Raw genomic sequence first — 20,057 nt, 5'->3', positions numbered from 1 at the left:
TAGTTTAAAAATAAAAAATTCATTATTCTCTGTTAGTAATAACCCAATTGCTAAACCATGGCTGGTTTAAGCTAACCAAATAGATATGTATCCATATAGTCACTTCATGATTTGCAAAGACCATTTTCTCTTAATATATAAAAACACCAGAATGTTCTAGTTTATCTCTTCCATCTGGCCATCCTACAATACACATGAAGACTAATAGTTGATTCCAAATGGATACGTAGGAATAAAAAAAAAAAAAAGGAGCTCATGGTTCACTCATTGCTTTAATTTGGTTAGGTCTTCTGAGGCCTTGCATGATATTTTTCTAACTCGTGAGCTTATATAATAAGCAATATATTAAACCTCTAGTTATATAAAACAGTGAGCAAGTAACTTTTAAGTGGTATTTGATGGCTAGATTTTGAACATTTGCAACAGTTAATTTATTATCACTTACTCTACAGGTAGTCATAGTTAAATCTAACCTTAAGATGACTGAGTTTAAGAGAAAGGCAAAGTTTATACTTCTTTCTAAGAGTACAATACATATATTCATTTATTTGAACACTGTTAATCTAAACAATGATCCTGGAGTTGGATAATGATATTGGTAGAATACTAAATGTTAAAAGTAAAACACATCAACTCCTACAGAAGGCCAGTTTTAGAAAGGCTGCCTTCTGCTTGAGTTGGGAAACCAATACAGAATTAGAAAGAATTCAAAAAGAAGGAAAAGTAGAGGGAGAAACAGCTAATGATAACTTGTTGGACTAGACATAAAAAAAATCTTGGCATTAGTATTACTAATTTTACATAAAAATTATAAAAGAAATATTCATTGTAAGTAATATTCCTGGAACTATTATTTACTACAAGGGATAAATAGGAAGAAAATGAAACAGAAGGTCACATGGGTATTTTTCTATCACTCGATATACTGATTCTAATGATATTCCAGCCCTAACTTTTCCCCTAAATGCTTTGCAATGACAGACCTTAAAAAAAAGAAAAAAATATGTATACCTAGAGAACATTCTAAACAATAATGAAACGCATACAGTAATTAAGTATTCATTACTTACAAAAGTTGTGTTTTCCAATAATAATGTGGTGGCATTTGTTTCTATATTCAGTTTAATGACATGTCCATTCTCGCTTTTATACACCACATCTGTATCTGCAACAACAAAGATATTAACAATAGACAATCACATTGACTAGGTAACATAATAACTGTGGAGGAGAAAATATGCATCATTAACAGACACAGTAGAATGAGCATCGGTAGCCTTTAATAACCTGAGCAGGTTTCTAGAGTTGGCTCACATTAATCCTCTTCAGCGATATGGAAGCCCACCCAGCATATGGCCTATTGTGCAATGAGAACAAGGTTAGTGAGAGGGCCACTCACAATCCTGATTTAACAAATAAAAATTAATTAAAATATGGGCAATCGCCAGCCCATTCTGAGATGAGAAAGAAGGAACAATGAGAAGTGCCTCCAGTTTTCTATATCGGCTGTTACTGATTAATGATCTAGTTAAACTTGCAGAAAGGGCTGCCAGTTCATCATAACTACACAATTCTAGGGCTACTCATAGTGAACCAATCTCATGCAGGCTTTTTCATGTATCCAGTCTTACCACAGTCCAATTCCTACTCCAATCTTTTTCCTTTGGGTTGAAATTTTGTCTCTGGTATTTTATCTGGTTCATGTGATCACAGATCAAAATCTTTGATGATAAGGCCTCTTTTGTGCATAACATTCTAAAATGAAGATATTTTAGCTTTACTAATTACCTTCAAATGTGTATGATGTATGGGAAGATTTTCAATATATGTATTTTATTCATGTACTAAATTCTGACCAGTTATTCCCCCATTTAAAAGTCTTAAAAAAGGTTTCTGTACTTAGAGGTTTACCCAGTATGTCAGTACAATGAAACTGCCCTTATTTTAGAGGCCAGTTGAAGACTGCACTAATAAAATTCACTAAACATCAGGATTATAAAACACAAACAAATATTTGTGCAACTGTTAGCATACCACTGTATCTACTTTGTCAATCTTAGAGGAAGGGTGTCTTTATTTAAAATAATAAAATTGCTTCTGAACAGCTGCTATTTTATATATTTTGGAGCCACATTCATCAGGAAATTAAATTATCAAAGGAGTACCTCAGACTAAAAATATCAACCTGAGGGAAAACTGTCAGAAAGGATACTCACAAGCTAAGGTAGATAGATAGATAGATAGATAGATAGATAGATAGATAGATAGATAGATAGATAAAAGTAGGCTTGAAAATTTCTTTTTAATAATAATAATACTATTTTTCTAGTTTGCCCACTAACCTTTCCTATGGTATTAAATATCCCAAACCCCCTGCCCTTCTTGGAAGAAAGGCAGTATTAAAGAGGATTTAGTCCACTATTCATAACCAATGAAGTTATGTAAGTTACAACCACTAAGATCCCAAATGTCTCCATCTGTGTAACGGTAAGCAAGGACTGCATGCAGGGTGATGAGCATTGTAAAGAAATGCCTGACACTTTGGCAAAGCAAGATTTTTCTGACATGTTTTCCAGTTATTTCAATATTATAAATCTTAACACCTACAAATCACACGATGAGAATCAATCAATATTATAGAAAATAAGACCTGCATTTCTTTTTTGTCTGTGTTTCATTGAGAAGACTGAGAGGTCAATCTGATTCTCCCTTTGACCTTATTTACATAGGGACAGTGACATGTTGGACCTGTGGCCTGGGGGAGAGGGGAAAATAAATAGTGATTTAAAAGAGAAGGAAGACAGACAGAAATATTTTGAAGTTATTTTCAGAGGCAGACAGCATAGACTGCAAGATAGTTCTATATGATCTTTAAAATAAAGCCTTGCAAATATAAATAAAAATAAGGCATTGGATCACCTTCTGAACCCTTGTTGTTAGCTATAAATAAATTGGGTTACTTTTATCATTAACTTCACCTGTTTTCCTTTTATTATGATGTTGACCAACGAACAGGTTTACACACATAATACATATTTATATTCTTTTCTATCTTTCTTTTGTTTTCTATTTCAAAATTATGATCACAGCCTAAAGGCAATGATAGTCACCTCTGTTACTTGGCCTTGTCAGCTGACTCAATTAATGCTTGAATCAACAGTCCAAGCCCAACCAAGCCCCTCTGTTATTTTGCTTGATAGTCTCAATTCTGTATCATTTCTTGATGTTCATTAACATTAACATTATAGATTAGCAAGAAGAGATTGAGTGCATGCCTTAACAAATCATCATTATAATAGTTTTACGATAAATTAAGAGGAAAAGGATTCCCCCCTTCTACATGGAGATAAATATAGGACAAAGTCACTTGATGGGCGATTTTTCTCCCAGGAGATAAGTACACTGCAAAATTCTAAATAAGGATGAAGTGTGTGGGCTTAGGGAGAAAGAGGAGCTTAGAGAGCAATTTTAGTATGAAGGGCGGTTCTTCTACAACAGAAGAGATAGAGCAACACGTGGCCTCAGAGTCTCTCATAGAAAGAGAAAACCCCAGGCAGGTGAAAGCTTGTATAGGAGGCAGAATAAGGAAAATTACTTTTGATTTCCTTTAGAACCGAAATGGAAGTGAGTGAAGCTTGTTTGAGAAGATAAAAATGTTACCTTAACATTTTTTAAAGTAAAGTTTGTTAGGTAATTATTTAGACTTGAACAAATCTACAGGATTTGAGATTGTATAAATGCCTCTAGCTCTGCCCTCCTGGGAATAATACTGTCAATGTTGTAGCAGCAGGAGATTTTTTTTTTTTTTAAATTCAAGGGTAACTCTCTAGCTAAATATTTAATTCAGATTTCTGCCTAAATTATTTTAAAAGTATCTAAGATCTGCCATAATTAATTCTTCTTATTTTTTTCTGGTCTTTAAAATCTGGTCTACTGGGTCTCATATTTATCCTACTTTCCTATTTGATTTATAATCACTAGTGAAGTCGCCCAGTTTTGAAACTCCCATTATTGCACTTAATCAATCCCTTTAGGGAACCATATGTCAAAGCCGTCATCTCATATTTTGTTTAATATTAGGTAATGAAATATGAGTGAACCAGATCAAGGAGTGAAGTACATTAACACAGGAAGATAAGGTAGGTGTACTTAAAATATTTTTAAAACACAGTATTATACATATCTATACAGTATCTTGATTTAATAAAACATCTTCCTTTTCAGCTCAATGAAAGTTAAGAGTCAATGAGTCAATTATCCTAAATATATATTCAATCCAGTCACGTTTTTTTTTTTTGTTTTTTTTGTTTTTTCTTTTCTTAATGAAAAGGCATGAAAGATGTAATCCCTGTCTGGCCTCTCCATCCCTGGCTCCAAGAATGCATTTTTGGTGTCTGTTCCCCACATTGCTGTCATTTCTGTCCCATCCATTTTCCCTATTTGTCTAACAAAAAAGAAAACAATGGTATATCCTAGTTTAAGGTCTTTCAAGTAAACACAACCTTTCAATTTACACCTCTCCCACACAAAGCAGCCAGTAAAACACTTGGCGTTGCATCCCCCCATGCATCCACCTCAACTGTCAGGACCAAGAACCAAAGCTGATTTTACTTTTAGTTCTTGAATACCCTTGCCCACGCGGCTGTAAATCAGTACACGAACTCAATTTTCTCTTCTGAAAGTTAATTTAGCTGCACCATATGTTTCTAAAACTGAGAAAATTTCTTAATAATTAAACTGTTTACTGAATACTCACTTCAAGATGCTTCCCTCTCTGTGTTCACCAATCCTAAACTATTACATCCAGACTTTCATTGAAATAACTGTCTTAACCAGCAATATACATTATCTCCCCACAATCCTGCCACCCCCTTCTTCTGCACATTCTAAATAGTCAAACTATTGTTCTCCCTGATTGCATTGTGTAATAAACTTAGCTTTTCTTCATAGGTTATTTTGGAGGTCTTCTGGGAAATTGCCGTTGACATTTATCTCCTAGGTATATCAATAAAAAGTCACCTTCTTGGTTATTGTTGACTAGAAGCCCAGTGCACAAAAATTTGTGCACTGGGGGGGGGGAGGGGGTCCCTCATCCTGGCCTGTGCCCTCTTGCAGTCTGGGACCCCTTGGGGGATGACCACCTGCTGGCTTAGGCCCGCTCCCCGTAGGATTGGGCCTAAGCTGGCAGTCAGACATCCCTCTGGCAGTCCGGGAGCCCTTGGGGGATGTCCACTTGCCAGTGAGGAGCAGGCCTAAGCTGCAGTCGGACATCCTTAGCGCTGCTGAGGAGGCGGGAGAGGCTCCCACCATCACCGTTGTATTGGCAGCCGTCAGCCAGGCTTGTGGTTGAGCAGAGCTCCCCCTGTGGGAGTGCACTGACCATCAGAGGGAAGCTCTTGCATTAAGCATTTGCCCCTTTGAGGTCAGTGTGTGTCATAGTGACCAGTCATTTCCAGTCATTCTGCTGTTAGGGTTAATTTGCATATTACCCTTTTATGATATAGGATAGAGGCCTGGTGCATGGGTGGGGGCCGGCTGAAGGATGTCCGGGATCAGGGTGCGGGTCCCGCTGGGGTGCCTGGCCAGCCTGGGTGCAGGGCTGATGGCTATTTGCAGGCTGGCCACAGCCCCCAGCCACCCAAGCTCCCAGTGGAGGCTGGCTAGAAGTAGGTATCTGGGGTTTATTTATCTTCTATAATTGAAACTTTGTTGCCTTGGGCCAAGGCTATAGCTGGCCAGGGCAGGCGGGAAGCTTGGCTTCCCCCATCACTGGGGCAACCAAGCCTTCTGCTTGCTCCAGCTCCGTGTCTTCCAGCCACCATCTTGGTTGGGTTAATTTGCATATAGTCGCTCTGATTGGCTGGTGGGCATGGCCTGGGCGTAGTGGAGGTGTGGTCAATTTGCATGTTTCTCTTTTATTAGATTAGATGCATTTGATAATGTAAGTATGAATTTAATTTTGATACAATATGCTTTTTAAAAAATATATGTTTATTAATTTTAGAGAGAGAAAGGGAGAGGGAGAGAGAGACAGAAACAGTGATGAGAAACATCAATCGCCTGACTCCTGCATGCTCCCTACCTGCTATGTAGTCCCCTACCCAGTCATGTACCCTGACCTGGGATCAAACCTGGGCCCTCTTAATGCCTGGGATGACGCTCAACCAACTGAGCCACACTGGATAGAGCTGACATAATTTGCTTTTAATGTTTCAAAATTAAACCTGTCATCTATCTGTCTATCTATCATCAATCATCTACCTACACAGCATTTTCAAAAAATTGATTATTTGAGAAATTTTAATCCATATATGATCTTCATCTTTTTAAAAAACCTATTTTTGTTATATCTAAAGTTAAATTTTATAACATCATTTTTTAAATTTATACTCAGACCAAACGCTGAGTATTTTTTTTATTTTTATTTATATATTATTTTTTAAAAAATATATTTTATTGATTTTTCACAGAGAGGAAGGGAGAGGGATAGAGAGTTAGAAACATCAATGAGAGAGAAACATTGATCACCTGCCTCCTGCACATTCCCCACTGGGGATGTGCCTGCAACCGAGGTACATGGCCTTGACCGGAATTGAACTTAGGACCCTTCAGTTCGCAGGCTGACGCTCTGTCCACTGAGCCAAACCGGTTACGGCTTATTTTTATTTTTTTAAAAAATATATTTTTATAGATTTCAGAGAGAAAGAAGGAAGACAGATAGAAACATCAATGATGAGAGAGAAGCATTGATCGGCTTTCTCCTGCACACCCACCACTGTGGATTGAGCCTGCAATTGGGCATGTGCCCTGACTGGGAATGAAACCATGACCTCCTGGTTCATAGGTCCACACTCAATCTCTGTGCCATGCCTGCTGGGCATTGAGTATTTTTTTTTAAAGAGTAAAACAAAATAATGAAATATTTATCACAGTAAATGCTGTAATAAATATAGGAAGGATGTGTTAAATAACAAGTTAATATTTTATAATTAATTTAAAATATCAAAATCTATAATTTTGAGCTAATAATAATTGAAATATAGCTGGCCCTTCAATCATCTCTCTTAAAACATGGCTCACAACTATGGGAAAGCTGCCTCACCTTTTAAAGAGAAACAAGCTCCATACATTTACCTGATAAAATTGAGGCCTTCACAAATGGCTTTATTGTTTTTTTTCATCTACCTCCAAATCTTGCTACATACATGCTCTTCTTTCTCCCCAGACTTCTATAAAGATGTGATCTTTCTCCTTAGCTAAACAAAAAGCTGTTGTGTAACCAAATCAATATGCTCTAAGCACTTAACTATATTTTATTTCCATTACCCCTTGTCAACTAATTGTAATTTTTATCATGTACTGGTACACATTTCTTCATAATAATAATAACAATGATAATTACCTTCATTTAGCTCTTTTGCTCTCTACCAGGCTTTTGTCCTTTCACAATAAGCCCCAATAAACCTTTTGCATATGGGTTTTTTGCCTTATTCTGTGTGTCTGCTGTACATATTATTCCCCATATCTCCTTGCAGTACAACTTCAGTTCTCACTCTCCTGAAATTGCAAACTTCATCCCTGACCTGCAATAACCGAATCCACTGTACACTCCCCCCACACTTAACCCCGCCTCACCCGACTTCACAGTGCGTGACAATGATGAACAGAAGAGTTTTAAATCCTTTCCTCTTGCCTTTGAACCATTACTTTGCCCTGGAATTCTTCCTTCAACAATCTCTGTATTCCAGCCCTCCAATCGCTATCTAAACAAAGACATCCTTCAAAGCTCAATTCTGAGCTTTATTTTTTTTCCAGCCACTATTCGCTGAAAGAGCCTTTCTATTCAGACCTTTCTTTCATATTGATTTTTAAACTTTCAACTCAAGTTTGACCTCTCCCATATGCCAGTTTTAAATTTCCAATTCTATGCTAGATCTCATAAATGTCTTGCAGATACATAAAACTCAGTGGACTAAAATTAAACTCCTTATATTTTTGGATATGCCCTCCCTCAAAGTTTTATTTCACCTTCTCTATCTCTTCATCTCCTATATTAATATGTTGTACCCTCACTTGGAAAATTTAGGGTTTCTAAAATTTATTTTTTAAATCTTTTAATCCTCATTTGAAGATATGTTTTACTGATTATAGAGAGAGGAGAAGGGAGAGAGAGAGAGAGAGAGAGAGAGAGAGAGAGAGAGAGAGAGAGAGAGAGACATCAACGCATGAGAGAAACATTGATCAGTTGTCTCCTGTAACCTGGGTATGTGCCCTGATCAAGAATCAAATGTATCCAATGCTCCAACCCACTAAGCCACACCAGCCAGGGCAGTTTCCTTCCTTCCTTCCTTCCTTCCTTCTTTCCTTCCTTCCTTCCTTCCTTCCTTCCTTCCTTCCTTCCTTCCATCCTCCTTCCTTCCTTCCTTCCTTCCTTCCTTCCTTCCTTCCTTCCTTCCATCTTCCTTCCTTCCTTCCTTCCTTCCTTCCTTCCTTCCTTCCTTCCTTCCTTCCTTCCTTCCTTCCTTCCTTCTTTCCTTCCTTCCTTCCATCTTCCATCCTCTCTTTCTTTCTTTCTTTCTTTCTTTCTTTCTTTCTTTCTTTCTTTCTCTCTTATTTCTTCCTTTCTGTTCGCTATGCCTCTAGCTAATTCTCATCACACAGCTTAGCATTTGCTGTAATGTTTTGTATTCGCTCATATGCTCCAGGAACATATGGAGCTCTAATAATAAACTATAAAAATTAAAGTCTATCACTTAGGTTACTCACTTGTGACTTCAACATCTATTTCCATAGTTACTATCACCTAATACCCTATAAAAGAGTCCAGATTGTCTGTTGTTCACAGTTGTCCAGATATCTCCTACTTCACTCCCACTCAGTTTTGCTTATGACACCCATTAATAAATGTGCAGTTCTTGTCCAGACTTTAATCTTTTTCAAAACATTGTTAAATTTCCCCCAAATTCCAAAGTTATCACTCAGTCTCTCTCTTTTCTGAACTCTTATAGCAGTCATTTAATATTTAGTCATATAACTCCTTTCAAAATTTCTTACTATTTTTATTTGGTTTTCATGTGTTTGTTCTGGGTTTTTATTGACTGTATAAAGTCAAGAAAGGGCCTACTTTCAGAACTGAAACTATTCACATCCACACATCTTATTGTCTACATCAATATGAGCTTACTATTCAGCTGTCTGCAATAATATGATTTGAATACTTCAGGAAATTCTTGGCAGGGAAATGAGGTTGCAAATAACTTCAGATTTTTGTTGTTTTTTTCAGATACTTTCTTAAAACTCATTTATTTGAAAAATGGACTTCACTAGTATTAACTAAAGTAAATATGTCTTTCTCTAAGATCAATACAAAGCTCAACCAAATCACTGTTCACTATTCAAAAGCCTCTCCCAAACCTCCACATCATTAAATTCACTAATCCTTACTTCTTACAACACAACTTCACCCAATCCTGATCAACACCGCTTATTAAAATACCTGTCAAAACATCTGTGATATCCTGCACCACAGGGAGCAGTAAACTCAGGTGTGCTCGGTCATGTTTGACAGGTGATTTGGTTGGTATTTGGGGGGAACCAGCATTCAGCAGTTTGAACGAGGATCCCAACAAACAGTTTTCTTTGATTAAGTCTTTTCACTGTATTTATCAGTCATATTTCATTTTGTTCACTGCTATAATTTAATTTAAAAATGCCTTTAGCACTACTGACAAAGACCCCCTCCTTAATTAAAATTTAGTCAAGTTCCTCAGATCCCTCTTGTAGACTAGTTCTGGACCTTCACCTGCCTGTAGCAAGAATCTGCTAAGTCAGTTTAGTAAGTATTCCCCTACCCTCAACATGCCTGTCTTCTTCATATTTTACCAGCCATTGTTCCCTGCATTCTGCTTCTTGGCTCTGAATCCCCGGGAATGTTTGCTGTATTCAGAGTTGAGTTCAGTCTCTCGCCCCTTATTGCAATAATCTTCCTTCTATTGTAACAGTTTTATTGATGTCAGAGAGTAAGGGAGAGGGAGAGAGCAAAACATCAATGATGAGAATAATTGACCAGCAGCAGCCTTCTGCACACCCCACACTGGGGATCAAGCCCACAACCCGGGCATATGCCTTGATTGGGATTCCAACTGTGACCTCCTGGTTCATAGGTTGATGCTCAACCACTGAGCCACGCCAGCTGGGCTATTGTAACCATCTTAAATGAAGGCTTCCTTCCTATTTCAACAAGTGTCAGAATATTTTTTATCAAAAACAATCTTGCAACTCTAAATTTAGGTAGCCTAGTTTCATTATATCCTAAAATTAAAGTATATATTATAAACCGATATATTAATCAAATTAATATAAATAATATACATTTACAATGTAATTAAAATATAAGACATTTGATATAATTTTAACAATGTATATTAATTAAATATAACTATATATTTAATTAATAATTAAATATAATTATACATATGGAGAGAGAGAGAGAGAGAGAGAGAGAGAGAGAGAGAGAGAGAGAGAGAGAGTTAGTTTAGTATGCTAGACCAGGATTAGACAGACCCTGGCTATGGTTGTGGTCCAAATTCATGCCTACCAAATTTGGCCCATAGTCACATTTATTCATTTACATACGTCTATGGCTGTTCTTGCATGACAATGGAAGATTAGAGTAATTGCAACAGAGACTCTATGGCTCACAAAGCCTGAAATACCTACTGTCTGGTCCTTTAAAGAAAAAGTTCTCGGACTGTGTGTTAGATTACTAATCGTTTGCCTCAGTCAAGAACATATTTCTTACTTACTATACTTATGTTAGTCATTGTAGTGTCAGTAGAAGAATATTCTTTTATCTCCAAAATATCCATGTACTCAAAAGAGTTTTTATTTTCCAACCGGGCATGAGAAATATATTTGCCTTGAAATGATTTGAATTCCTGATAAATATTATAAAGGTAGGTGTACAAAATAAATGCACTTTTTTTGCAAAAATGTAACCCAGGTTAAAGGCTATCTTCACTTCAAAGTCATCATAATTGTAAGTAATCATCATTAATTCATAGGGAAGTGTCAATCCTGTGAATAGCACTTCCTATGATAAAGAGCCCTTTTTCGGCTTAATAATGACTCAGTTGATGGCCACTCAGCTCAATGATGTTTTTTTTTATTATTATTTGTAGCTAAAATATAAATGGCAGCAATTTTCACTTGATCATTTCATTCTTCATATTATTTGTGAAATAAAAGTTCACATAAAAGGAAAATAAACGCCCTCTCTTGAGAATGTCAAATATCTCTTCTCACCGTAAGGACTGTTTGCACAGAGTAGCAGAAGGGCCACTTATAACTGGTTTTAAACTTCCTTCATTTAAAACCTGCAGCTGTCACTAGGGCTTTACTAACAGCTGTCTTAACTTCAGATGCATATACACAACCAACTCTACTTGAGTGGTCCAATCCATTGAAGTCAGCAGACAAAGGGAAGATGCAAACAGATCCTTACTGTCTCTTCACTGAATATCTCACATAAAATGAGCATAAACTTTGATTGAGTTTCCATGATCCTAAAGGCATAGAAGCCAACACTATAGAGACACGCAGAGAATAGAGTGTATTTTAAAATAACATGTAAACTGCAATTTACAGAGAATAAAATTGAGGCTAGGCAAATATCTAAATCACTCCTCTCTCCTTTACTTTTGTGTTCGTTTTGGTCAGATACAACCTCGTAGGTCTTTTTTTTTTTTCCCTCTCATTCTGAAAAGATTCAACGGAGCTCATCTCAGCCTCCAAGAAGATGGGCACGTGACCAGGAATCCTATCCAAGATGAGAGGGGTTTTTTGTTTGTTTGTTTTGGGCTTCTACTCCTGTAATGCACCTCACTGGATGTGAAGATACTGTCTGGCTGTCACCACGCTGCCTAATATGATTTTGTCTGTTGCTATGAGTAATAAACTCTCTTTGTCTCTGATTCACAGGCTACATTTATATATGCTAGCATGTTGGTTTGCAAGCAGGGTGAAAGCTCAGATTCTTCATAACTACTCACTTAAAAGCTACCCTTCATTTTTCAACATCTCTTTTTCTCTCGAGATTTTAACTTGAACATTCATTTCTACATCACTAATCAAATGGTCTCAAAGTTCATAGTGGCATTTCATTAACTTAATTATAGGTCAAATAATCTTTAATCAGACTTGTAAAGTAGAAACTCAAAACAAACAGTAACTCATCACATCCAATTTGTGCTTTCATCCTGCTTCCCTGACTACCATTTAGAGCTCTGAATTCCACTATTTAAATATCTATATGTGTAGACTTAACTATTAATCACTTAGCTATTTTGTTACCCTCTTTGGAATCTTCCTGGGCAGTCCAAGCAGTGATTTAGTAAATTTCCATTAACTATTGACTATGTCACACTAACACACATATTTACTCTTCAATATCTTTGATAAGGCTGTGATCTTCGATGAACATAATGATACCATTGTAATTATCCTAGTTATTAATAATAGGAAAGGCGCAAAGGGAAGGTCAAATATTATAGGCATGTCATTTGTGCAGTTTTGCCAGGAAGCTGCTGTTGAACACCCAGCAGGGTGCTACTGCACTATTCCCCACAGATCACTGGAGGAAGTAACTGCACAGGGGGAGAACAGGCACATGCCTAGTAATCTGGGAGAAATAGGGAAGGGACTTGTCTGTCAGTTACACCTGGGAACAGGTCATTGGGGAGAGTAGGGATGGCCACTACAAGCACAGGAATATTTGAGATACTTATGTCCCTAAACAAAGAAATTCACTCTCTTGGTGATTTTGGTGGGCATTCTTGGTTTGCTGTTAGTCTCTCTTGGTTCCTCTTGGTTGACCCCTGGCTTGCGGGACTCTTACACGCTTACATTTGCCCACATACGATGGACTAGTGGACTGAAACTAGCCTAATGCTAAACTGGATCCAGTTCCAACATGGAATGGATACTCTAGACCAGTGGTTCTCAACCTTGGCTGCACATTAGAATCACCTGGGAATCTTTTTAAAATCCTGATTTCTGGGCCTCATCCTCCAGAAATTGTTTCTTTGTTACTAATGTTGTGGCCCCACTCCATAACAAAGAAACAGAATTTCTAGAGGATGAGGCCCAGAAATCAGGATTTTAAAAAGATTCCCAGGTGATTCTAATGTGCAGCCAAGGTTGAGAACCACTGCTCTAGGCACTGGCTTTTGCTTTTAGTTCTACTGAATCCCCAGCTGTACTCTTCCAGAACTGGATAAAGGGAAATGGGAGTTTGGAAATCCAAAGATATAATTCCACACAAATAAAATCACTCAGCCTACCTTGTGAGTCTCTGAAAATTATTTTTCTTGAGATATCATAAAGACCCCACCCCCAGCACTCAGTGGGGAAATGGATACCCCACTTCCACCAATAACAATAGAAATATATATATATATATATATATATATATATATATATATATATATATATATAATCTTTGCAAATACATGTTTTCCAATTTTGGGGGTAGATACTTGGATGAGGGGCTGCTGATTTATATGGTAAATTTATCCTTAATTTTTTGAGGAACCTCCATTATATTTATTATAGTGGCTGTACCAGTTTACATCTCCAGCATTGATGAACTAACAGCTGTGAGGTAAAATCTTAGTGTAGTTTTGATTGTATTTCCTAGTAGCTAGTTCATTACAATATTATTCACAATGGCCAAGACATGAAAACAACTGAAGAGTCCTTTGTTAGATTATCAGGTAAAGAAGATGTGGTACATATATATAATGGAATACTACTCAGTCATAAGAAAAGATGAAATACTTCCATTTGCAACAACATGGATGGACCTTGAGAATACCACGCTATTGTCAGTGGAAATCAGGCTCTTCCATGGGATCGCGAGAAAAGCATTCCATGGACTCATGCATGGAAGATTGTGGTGTGGCAAGGTTTATTTGGGAAGCCTGCCACTGGGTTTTCAATTTCCCCTCTACTTCCTTCCATCCCACTGTGGGAAAAGTCCAACCTTGTCTTCATCAAGGTAAAAACAAATGCAGTGTCCTGAGTTTCTGCTTCATATTAAAGCTTAGTCCTTTGGAGCCTGTGAGGTCTACTGGAGGCTCCAGGTGGCCAAGACCTGCAAGGCTGTATGTATTCCAATGTGAGAGAGTCTCCTTGAATGAAAGAGCTAGTGTGTTTCCAGGTGAGCTAGAAATAGACAAAAAAGGCTTTGTTCTCTTGGAGTTATAACCAGGAGCTTTTTCAAAACAAACAGCTTCCCAAACGTTCACAGGCTTCTGATGGGTCCACTCCTGATCAATGACCCCTTTCTCAAGTTAGATTGAGAGACCTATATGGTCAAGCTCCTCCTCCTGCACCATTTTGACTTCTACTGTGCATGTCCTTTTCTCCCAGGCTCCCCAGACAATCCAGCACTGGAGGGCGGGCTGCTCCCTACATGGGAGGGTGGGGGGGGAGGGGTGTTAACCCCCTTGGAGGGGCAATGCTGTAGCTTCCTGATGAAACAACATGCTCAGTTTCTGATTCCCTTTTCTTTCTTTCTAATATGCAGCTACCTATGGTGATGATGCTAAGCAAAATAAGTCAGATAGAAAAGTTACGAAGCGTATGATTTCACTCATATGTGGAATATAAAACTGAAAGCAACAGATAAACGAACAAGACAAAAAACAAAAACTCATAGTGCCGGGTGGTAGGGGAGGCCGGGGGAAGGCCAATGGGGGAAAAAAAAGAGACACATGTACTACTATCTGTAATACTTTAAACAATAAAATTAAATTAAAAACAACAACAACAAAAAACTCATAGACACAGACAGCAGCATGGTGGTTACCAGAGAGGAATGGAGCTAGAGGATAGGAAAGGAAAAGGGGGGTCAAATAGATGATGACATATGAAGATTTGACTTTGATTTGTAAACACACAATATGATATGCAGATGATGTATCTTAGAATTGAATACTTAAAACCTATATAATTTTATTAACTTATGTCACTTCAATAAATTTAATAAAAAGCTAAAAAGAATAGAAATAAATGCAATTCTTGCCATTGGTCATTTGGTTCAATGGACAGGTGAATCCGTTATCTTTATCTATCCAATGCCAGTTCATCTGAGGCATATTTTCTTATCTTATGAAAATGTTTTTCTAGTTATGCTTAATATCAGCACAGTCAAGATGACAAAAGGAAAAGACATGGAATGAAAGACAGTATCTTTCTGTTTCTTTTCTGATTATAAATTAATATATGTCATCATTAAAAAATCATGTAATGCCAACACACTAAGGAAAATAACAGCAAATTTAAATGTGTTTTCTTATAAAGCACACAGTTGAGATCTCAAAAGTGTATCATGACTTGCATGCATTTTTCTTCTCTCATAATTATAGAGTAGGCATACCCTTCATTAAAAATTATCCATTGGTGCCCTAGCTGGTTTGGCTCAGTGCATAGAGCATCAGCCTGTGGACTGAAAGGTCCTGGGTTCGATTCCAGTCAAGGGCACATGGCGGGGTTGCGTGCAAGAGGCAGCCAATTAATTATTCTCTTTTATCATTGATGTTTCTATCTTTCTCTCCCTCTCCCTTTTTCTCAGAAATCAATAAAAATATATTAAAAAATTAAAAAAATATCTATTGGTTATTTCAAATGCCTAACACTTTCAACCCAAGCTGATATTATAGAAAGAAAAATAAGTTGAAACATGACAATTAGAAATGCAGATGTTGTATCCCTGAACATAGTTTCAGAAAGTAGCACTGAGGAATCTTTTAGTCTGATGAACTAATTCATACATTGAAAGAACAGATGGTGTGACTCTTCCAGTGAGTGCATAATGGCACACCTTTCCTTTATCAATGTCTGTGTTTTTCAATTAAATCTCTAGAGACTAAATTGATCACTACACTCCAAGAAGTATATAATTGAGCCATAAGGTAAGACTCAATTGAATTGAAAATTGACTTGGTTGAAAAAAATACAAGTATTGCATTTATTTAAACAGAAAAAAAACACACCACTGAAATAAGAGACAAAAGGAATGGTTAAAAATCCACATACTCAAAGACAATTAGACCTTGAGGTAAACAATGGAAAAATAAAATAGGTTACAATACTTACAGGATGATTATTAGTATCAGAAATATGTATTTAGTTTGATGGGTAAGTATAGTGGAAAAGAGGCAATAACTTTGAGCAATAGGTTTTTGTTTTTAAATTTGGATGAAAATGTTTCTCAAGCATATACAGGCTTTTTTTTTTTTTTAAAGTGTTAAAGTTCGGAAGAAAAACTGTTGTATAATAGGTGTATTCATATCTGTCATACGATATAAGTTATTTATCTATAAACTAGAGGCACCAGTGGGGTCCCTCAGCCTGGCCTGCACCCTCTCACAATCTGGGACCCCTTGGGGGATGTCGGATAGCCAGTTGTGGCTTGATCCCCTCAGGCCCAATCCAGTTAGGAGGGAGCCTGATCCTTGCAAGCCTGATCCAGACAGGAGGGAGCTCGATCCTATGCTTGAGCATCTGTCTCCTAGTGGTTAGTGCATGTCATAGCGACTGGGTGACCGGCCATTCAGTTGTTCGGTCATTTGGTCGCTTAGGTATATATATACACACATATTATACAAATTGATTATCTGAGAAGATTGATTAGATAAGGATGCATGGATAAGTCACTGTTACCATTTTCTTTTTCAAAATACATTTTTATTGATTTCAGAGAGGAAGGGGGGAGAGAGAGAGAGAGAGAGAGAGAGAGAGAGAGAGAGAGAGAGAGAGAGAGAAAACATCAATGATGAGAATCATTGGCTGCATCCTACACGCCCCCTACAAGAATTACAGCCCACAACCTGGGCATGTGCCCTTGACTGGAATCAAACCCGGGACCCTTCAGTACACAGGCCAACTCTCTATCCACTGATCCAAACTGGCTAGGGCACAATTTTCTATTTCAGAGTAGGAGGTGGAAAAAAAGTAAAGTGTTATTTCTGTTTCAAGTATCAGAAGCCCCAACCCAAATGGACTTAACCCAAAAAAGTATTGTGCTATACATCTGACTTCGGATGTGACTTAATGCAGGGACTCAGATGAAGTCATAGGGACATGTGTACCATCTCATAGCTGTATTTTTTATGGCTCCATTCAGACACACGTTCCTATTACAGTTGGAAGATGACTATAGCACCTAGAAACCTTGCATCCTCTCACTTTTAAGCCCAACAGGAAAAATTAAGATTCTCTTTTCAGGATTCTCAGATTCATTGCTCTCATTGGTTTTGATTGGTCTAGGCAAGCATTCTTACCCTGAGTGTTAGGGATATGCAGTATAATAACAGGCACAGAACTAAATTTCAAGCCAACTCCTGCTGAGGACTAGTGATGTATTGATTTTTTAAGAAAGTTTATTTTGTGAGTACCAGGAAAGGGTCAAGATCGTCTAGTAAAATAAACAATAGATCTATTATATAATTTTTGGGCATTGACATTGATTAATTTCATGTATGGTGCTATTTACAACAAAATAATGCCTCTCCAAGCTTATTATAAATTAGCATTTCATCATGCAGTAACATGCAGCATATCTAATTATAAGTGTGTGTTTGTGTATATTCATGTGCCTGTCTGTATATGTGTGAGTGTAAATGGGTAGTTGGTAGCAGAAGAATGGGTCTGTACAAGAAAATATAATTTAGTAATTATTAAAATTATACAAAAATTTTCTAGTTTGTCTGGGGTCCTGACTTATTACCAAGCAATGCTTCCCCCAGAGAAAAATGATTTTGCCTGAAATAATAAGACTTTAGTGGCCCATTGGAGGAGCTTTCCAGGAGGAATGAAGCTTTCCCAAAGGAGGACAGATCTCCATCAAAGTTGTAAGTCTCCTGTTGAGTTGTTAGTTATCAGATTTTCCAGGGAACACACTGAATTCACAAATAGGTCTTGTCAATAAGAATAAACTGTAAATATACTATTTAAAAAGCAATTATTTTGTGTTATTACATCATTACTATACATATGCTTTGTATACTGTGGTTATTTCCTCAAATCACTGACCTCATTGCCCCATTCCTACCTCTGATCATGACCGAACAAATCTTGAATACTTGAATACTAAACACCATCAGTAAGTTCAAGACCCACTCATCCCATTTCCCATCCACCATGATTCCTTTCTAAAAATAAACACATATACATATGTAGTGTAACATATATTAGAGAAAATAAATGTTCTCTCTTTCTAATTATATATATACATATATATTAGAGAATGTTTCAGAGATTTAAGATGAAATTCAACTCTTATACTTCCTAAGCATTTAATTTTATATGGTTATATTTGCTGCCTATAATTTATTTTATCATCTAAATATCCTAATATATAAAAAGCCAGGGGCCATCACGACCGAAACAACTCGACGGATGACTGAGCAGCAGGCTGCATGGGGTGACCAGGCCAGCAGGAGGGTTAGTGAGGGACGACCAAATAACTGAACAGCAGGCTGCATGGGGTGACCAGGCCAGTTGGGGGGGGGCAGTTGGGGGTGACCAAGCCAGCAGGGGTGCAGTTAGGGGTGACCAGGCTGGCCGGGGGGCAGTTGGGGGTGACCAGGTAGGCAGGGGGGGCTGTTAGGGGCAACCAGGCCGGCGGGCAGGCGGCGGGGTGGCGGCAGTTAGGAGCAACCAGGCTAACAGAGGGAGGCAGTTGGGGGCACCCAGACTGGCAGGGGGGCAGTAAGGGGTGACCAGGCTGGCAGAGGGGGACAGTAAGGGCAACCAGGCTGGCAGGGGGGGCAGTTAGGGGTGATCAGGTCGGCAGGCAGAGGTGGTTAGGGGTGATCAGGCTGGTGTGGGTGCAGGTAGGCAGGCAGGCAGGTGAACAATTAGAAGCCAGTGGTTCTGGATTATGAGAGGGATGTCCGACTGCTGGTTTAGGCCTGATCCCACAAGGATCCCAGATTGGAGAGGGTGCAGGCTGGGCTGAGGGGACTCCCTCCATGCATGGATTTCATGCACTGGGGCTCTAGTTAAGAGATAGAAATAAAACACATGCCCCAAATAAGTTGTTTGGATGTAAAATACTCTAATGCATGTAAAACATGCAGTATCTTATACAGAGCATGTGTCCAATATGTGATGCAGTGTTTGCTGAAGATATAGGGAATAATGCTGAGTATAATGATTTATTTACCATTTTTTAATTCTCCACTTGACCTCCATTCTATTCTTACTATTATCAGACATTGTCATTAGTTTCTAAAATGTGCATGTTCTCTTTCTAGAAGGACATATTCAAATTTTCTTATACACCACATTACTTAGACTAAAACTGAGTAGTACATAGTTGGTATTTATGTGTCTTGTTACATCACCTATATCTTCCCATTTTGAACATTGTGTAATCACCATAGACTTTAAAAATTATATATATATATATATATATATATATATATATATATATATATATATTATTGATTTCAGAGAGGAAGGGAGAGGGAGAGAGATAGAAACATCAATGGTGAGAGAGAATCTTTGATTGGCTGCCTCCTGCATGCCCCGCACCAGGAATCAAGCCTGCAACCCGGGCATGTGCCCTTGACTGTAGTTGAACCTGAGACCTTTCAGTCTGCAGGCCGACACTCTATCCACTGAGCCAAACTGGCTAGGGCTCACCATATACTTTTGATGACAACTAGGCAAGAAAAATAGAGTGAATTCCCAAGGGTTTATTACTCACTTATTACTCACTCAATGATAAATAAAACATCAATGATGAGAGAGAATCATTGATTGGCTACCTCCTGCACACCCCCTACTGGGGATCAAGCCTGCAACACTGGTATGTGTCATGACCAAGAATCAAACTGTGACCTTCTCGTTCATAGGTTGATGCTAAACCTCTGAGCCACACTGAATGGGCCTTTTCCTTACTTCTATTAATGCAGAGCTTTAAATATAGTAATTTGTGAATAAACTATGAATATTTAAGACATTTGCCACGTAGACATACTAGATGA

At 37.8% G+C, this 20,057-nt stretch overlaps 1 protein-coding gene across 2 annotated transcripts in view; it reads right to left on the bottom strand.

The window, feature by feature from the left end:
* The window catches only part of DPP10 (dipeptidyl peptidase like 10), a 637,668-nt gene that overhangs the window by 347,607 nt on the left and 270,004 nt on the right, over positions 1-20,057 (bottom strand). For both annotated transcript variants that reach the window (XM_059704650.1, XM_059704651.1), the window contains exon 4: positions 1,071-1,165. In XM_059704650.1, the coding sequence (XP_059560633.1) occupies positions 1,071-1,165 (95 nt within the window). The remainder of the gene's footprint in view (positions 1-1,070; positions 1,166-20,057) is intronic.

The sequence above is a fragment of the Myotis daubentonii genome, chromosome 7, assembly GCF_963259705.1.
Source record: "Myotis daubentonii chromosome 7, mMyoDau2.1, whole genome shotgun sequence".
In the NCBI taxonomy this organism is placed as follows: Eukaryota; Metazoa; Chordata; class Mammalia; order Chiroptera; family Vespertilionidae; genus Myotis; species Myotis daubentonii.
This window is presented reverse-complemented; position numbering and strand designations above follow the sequence as displayed.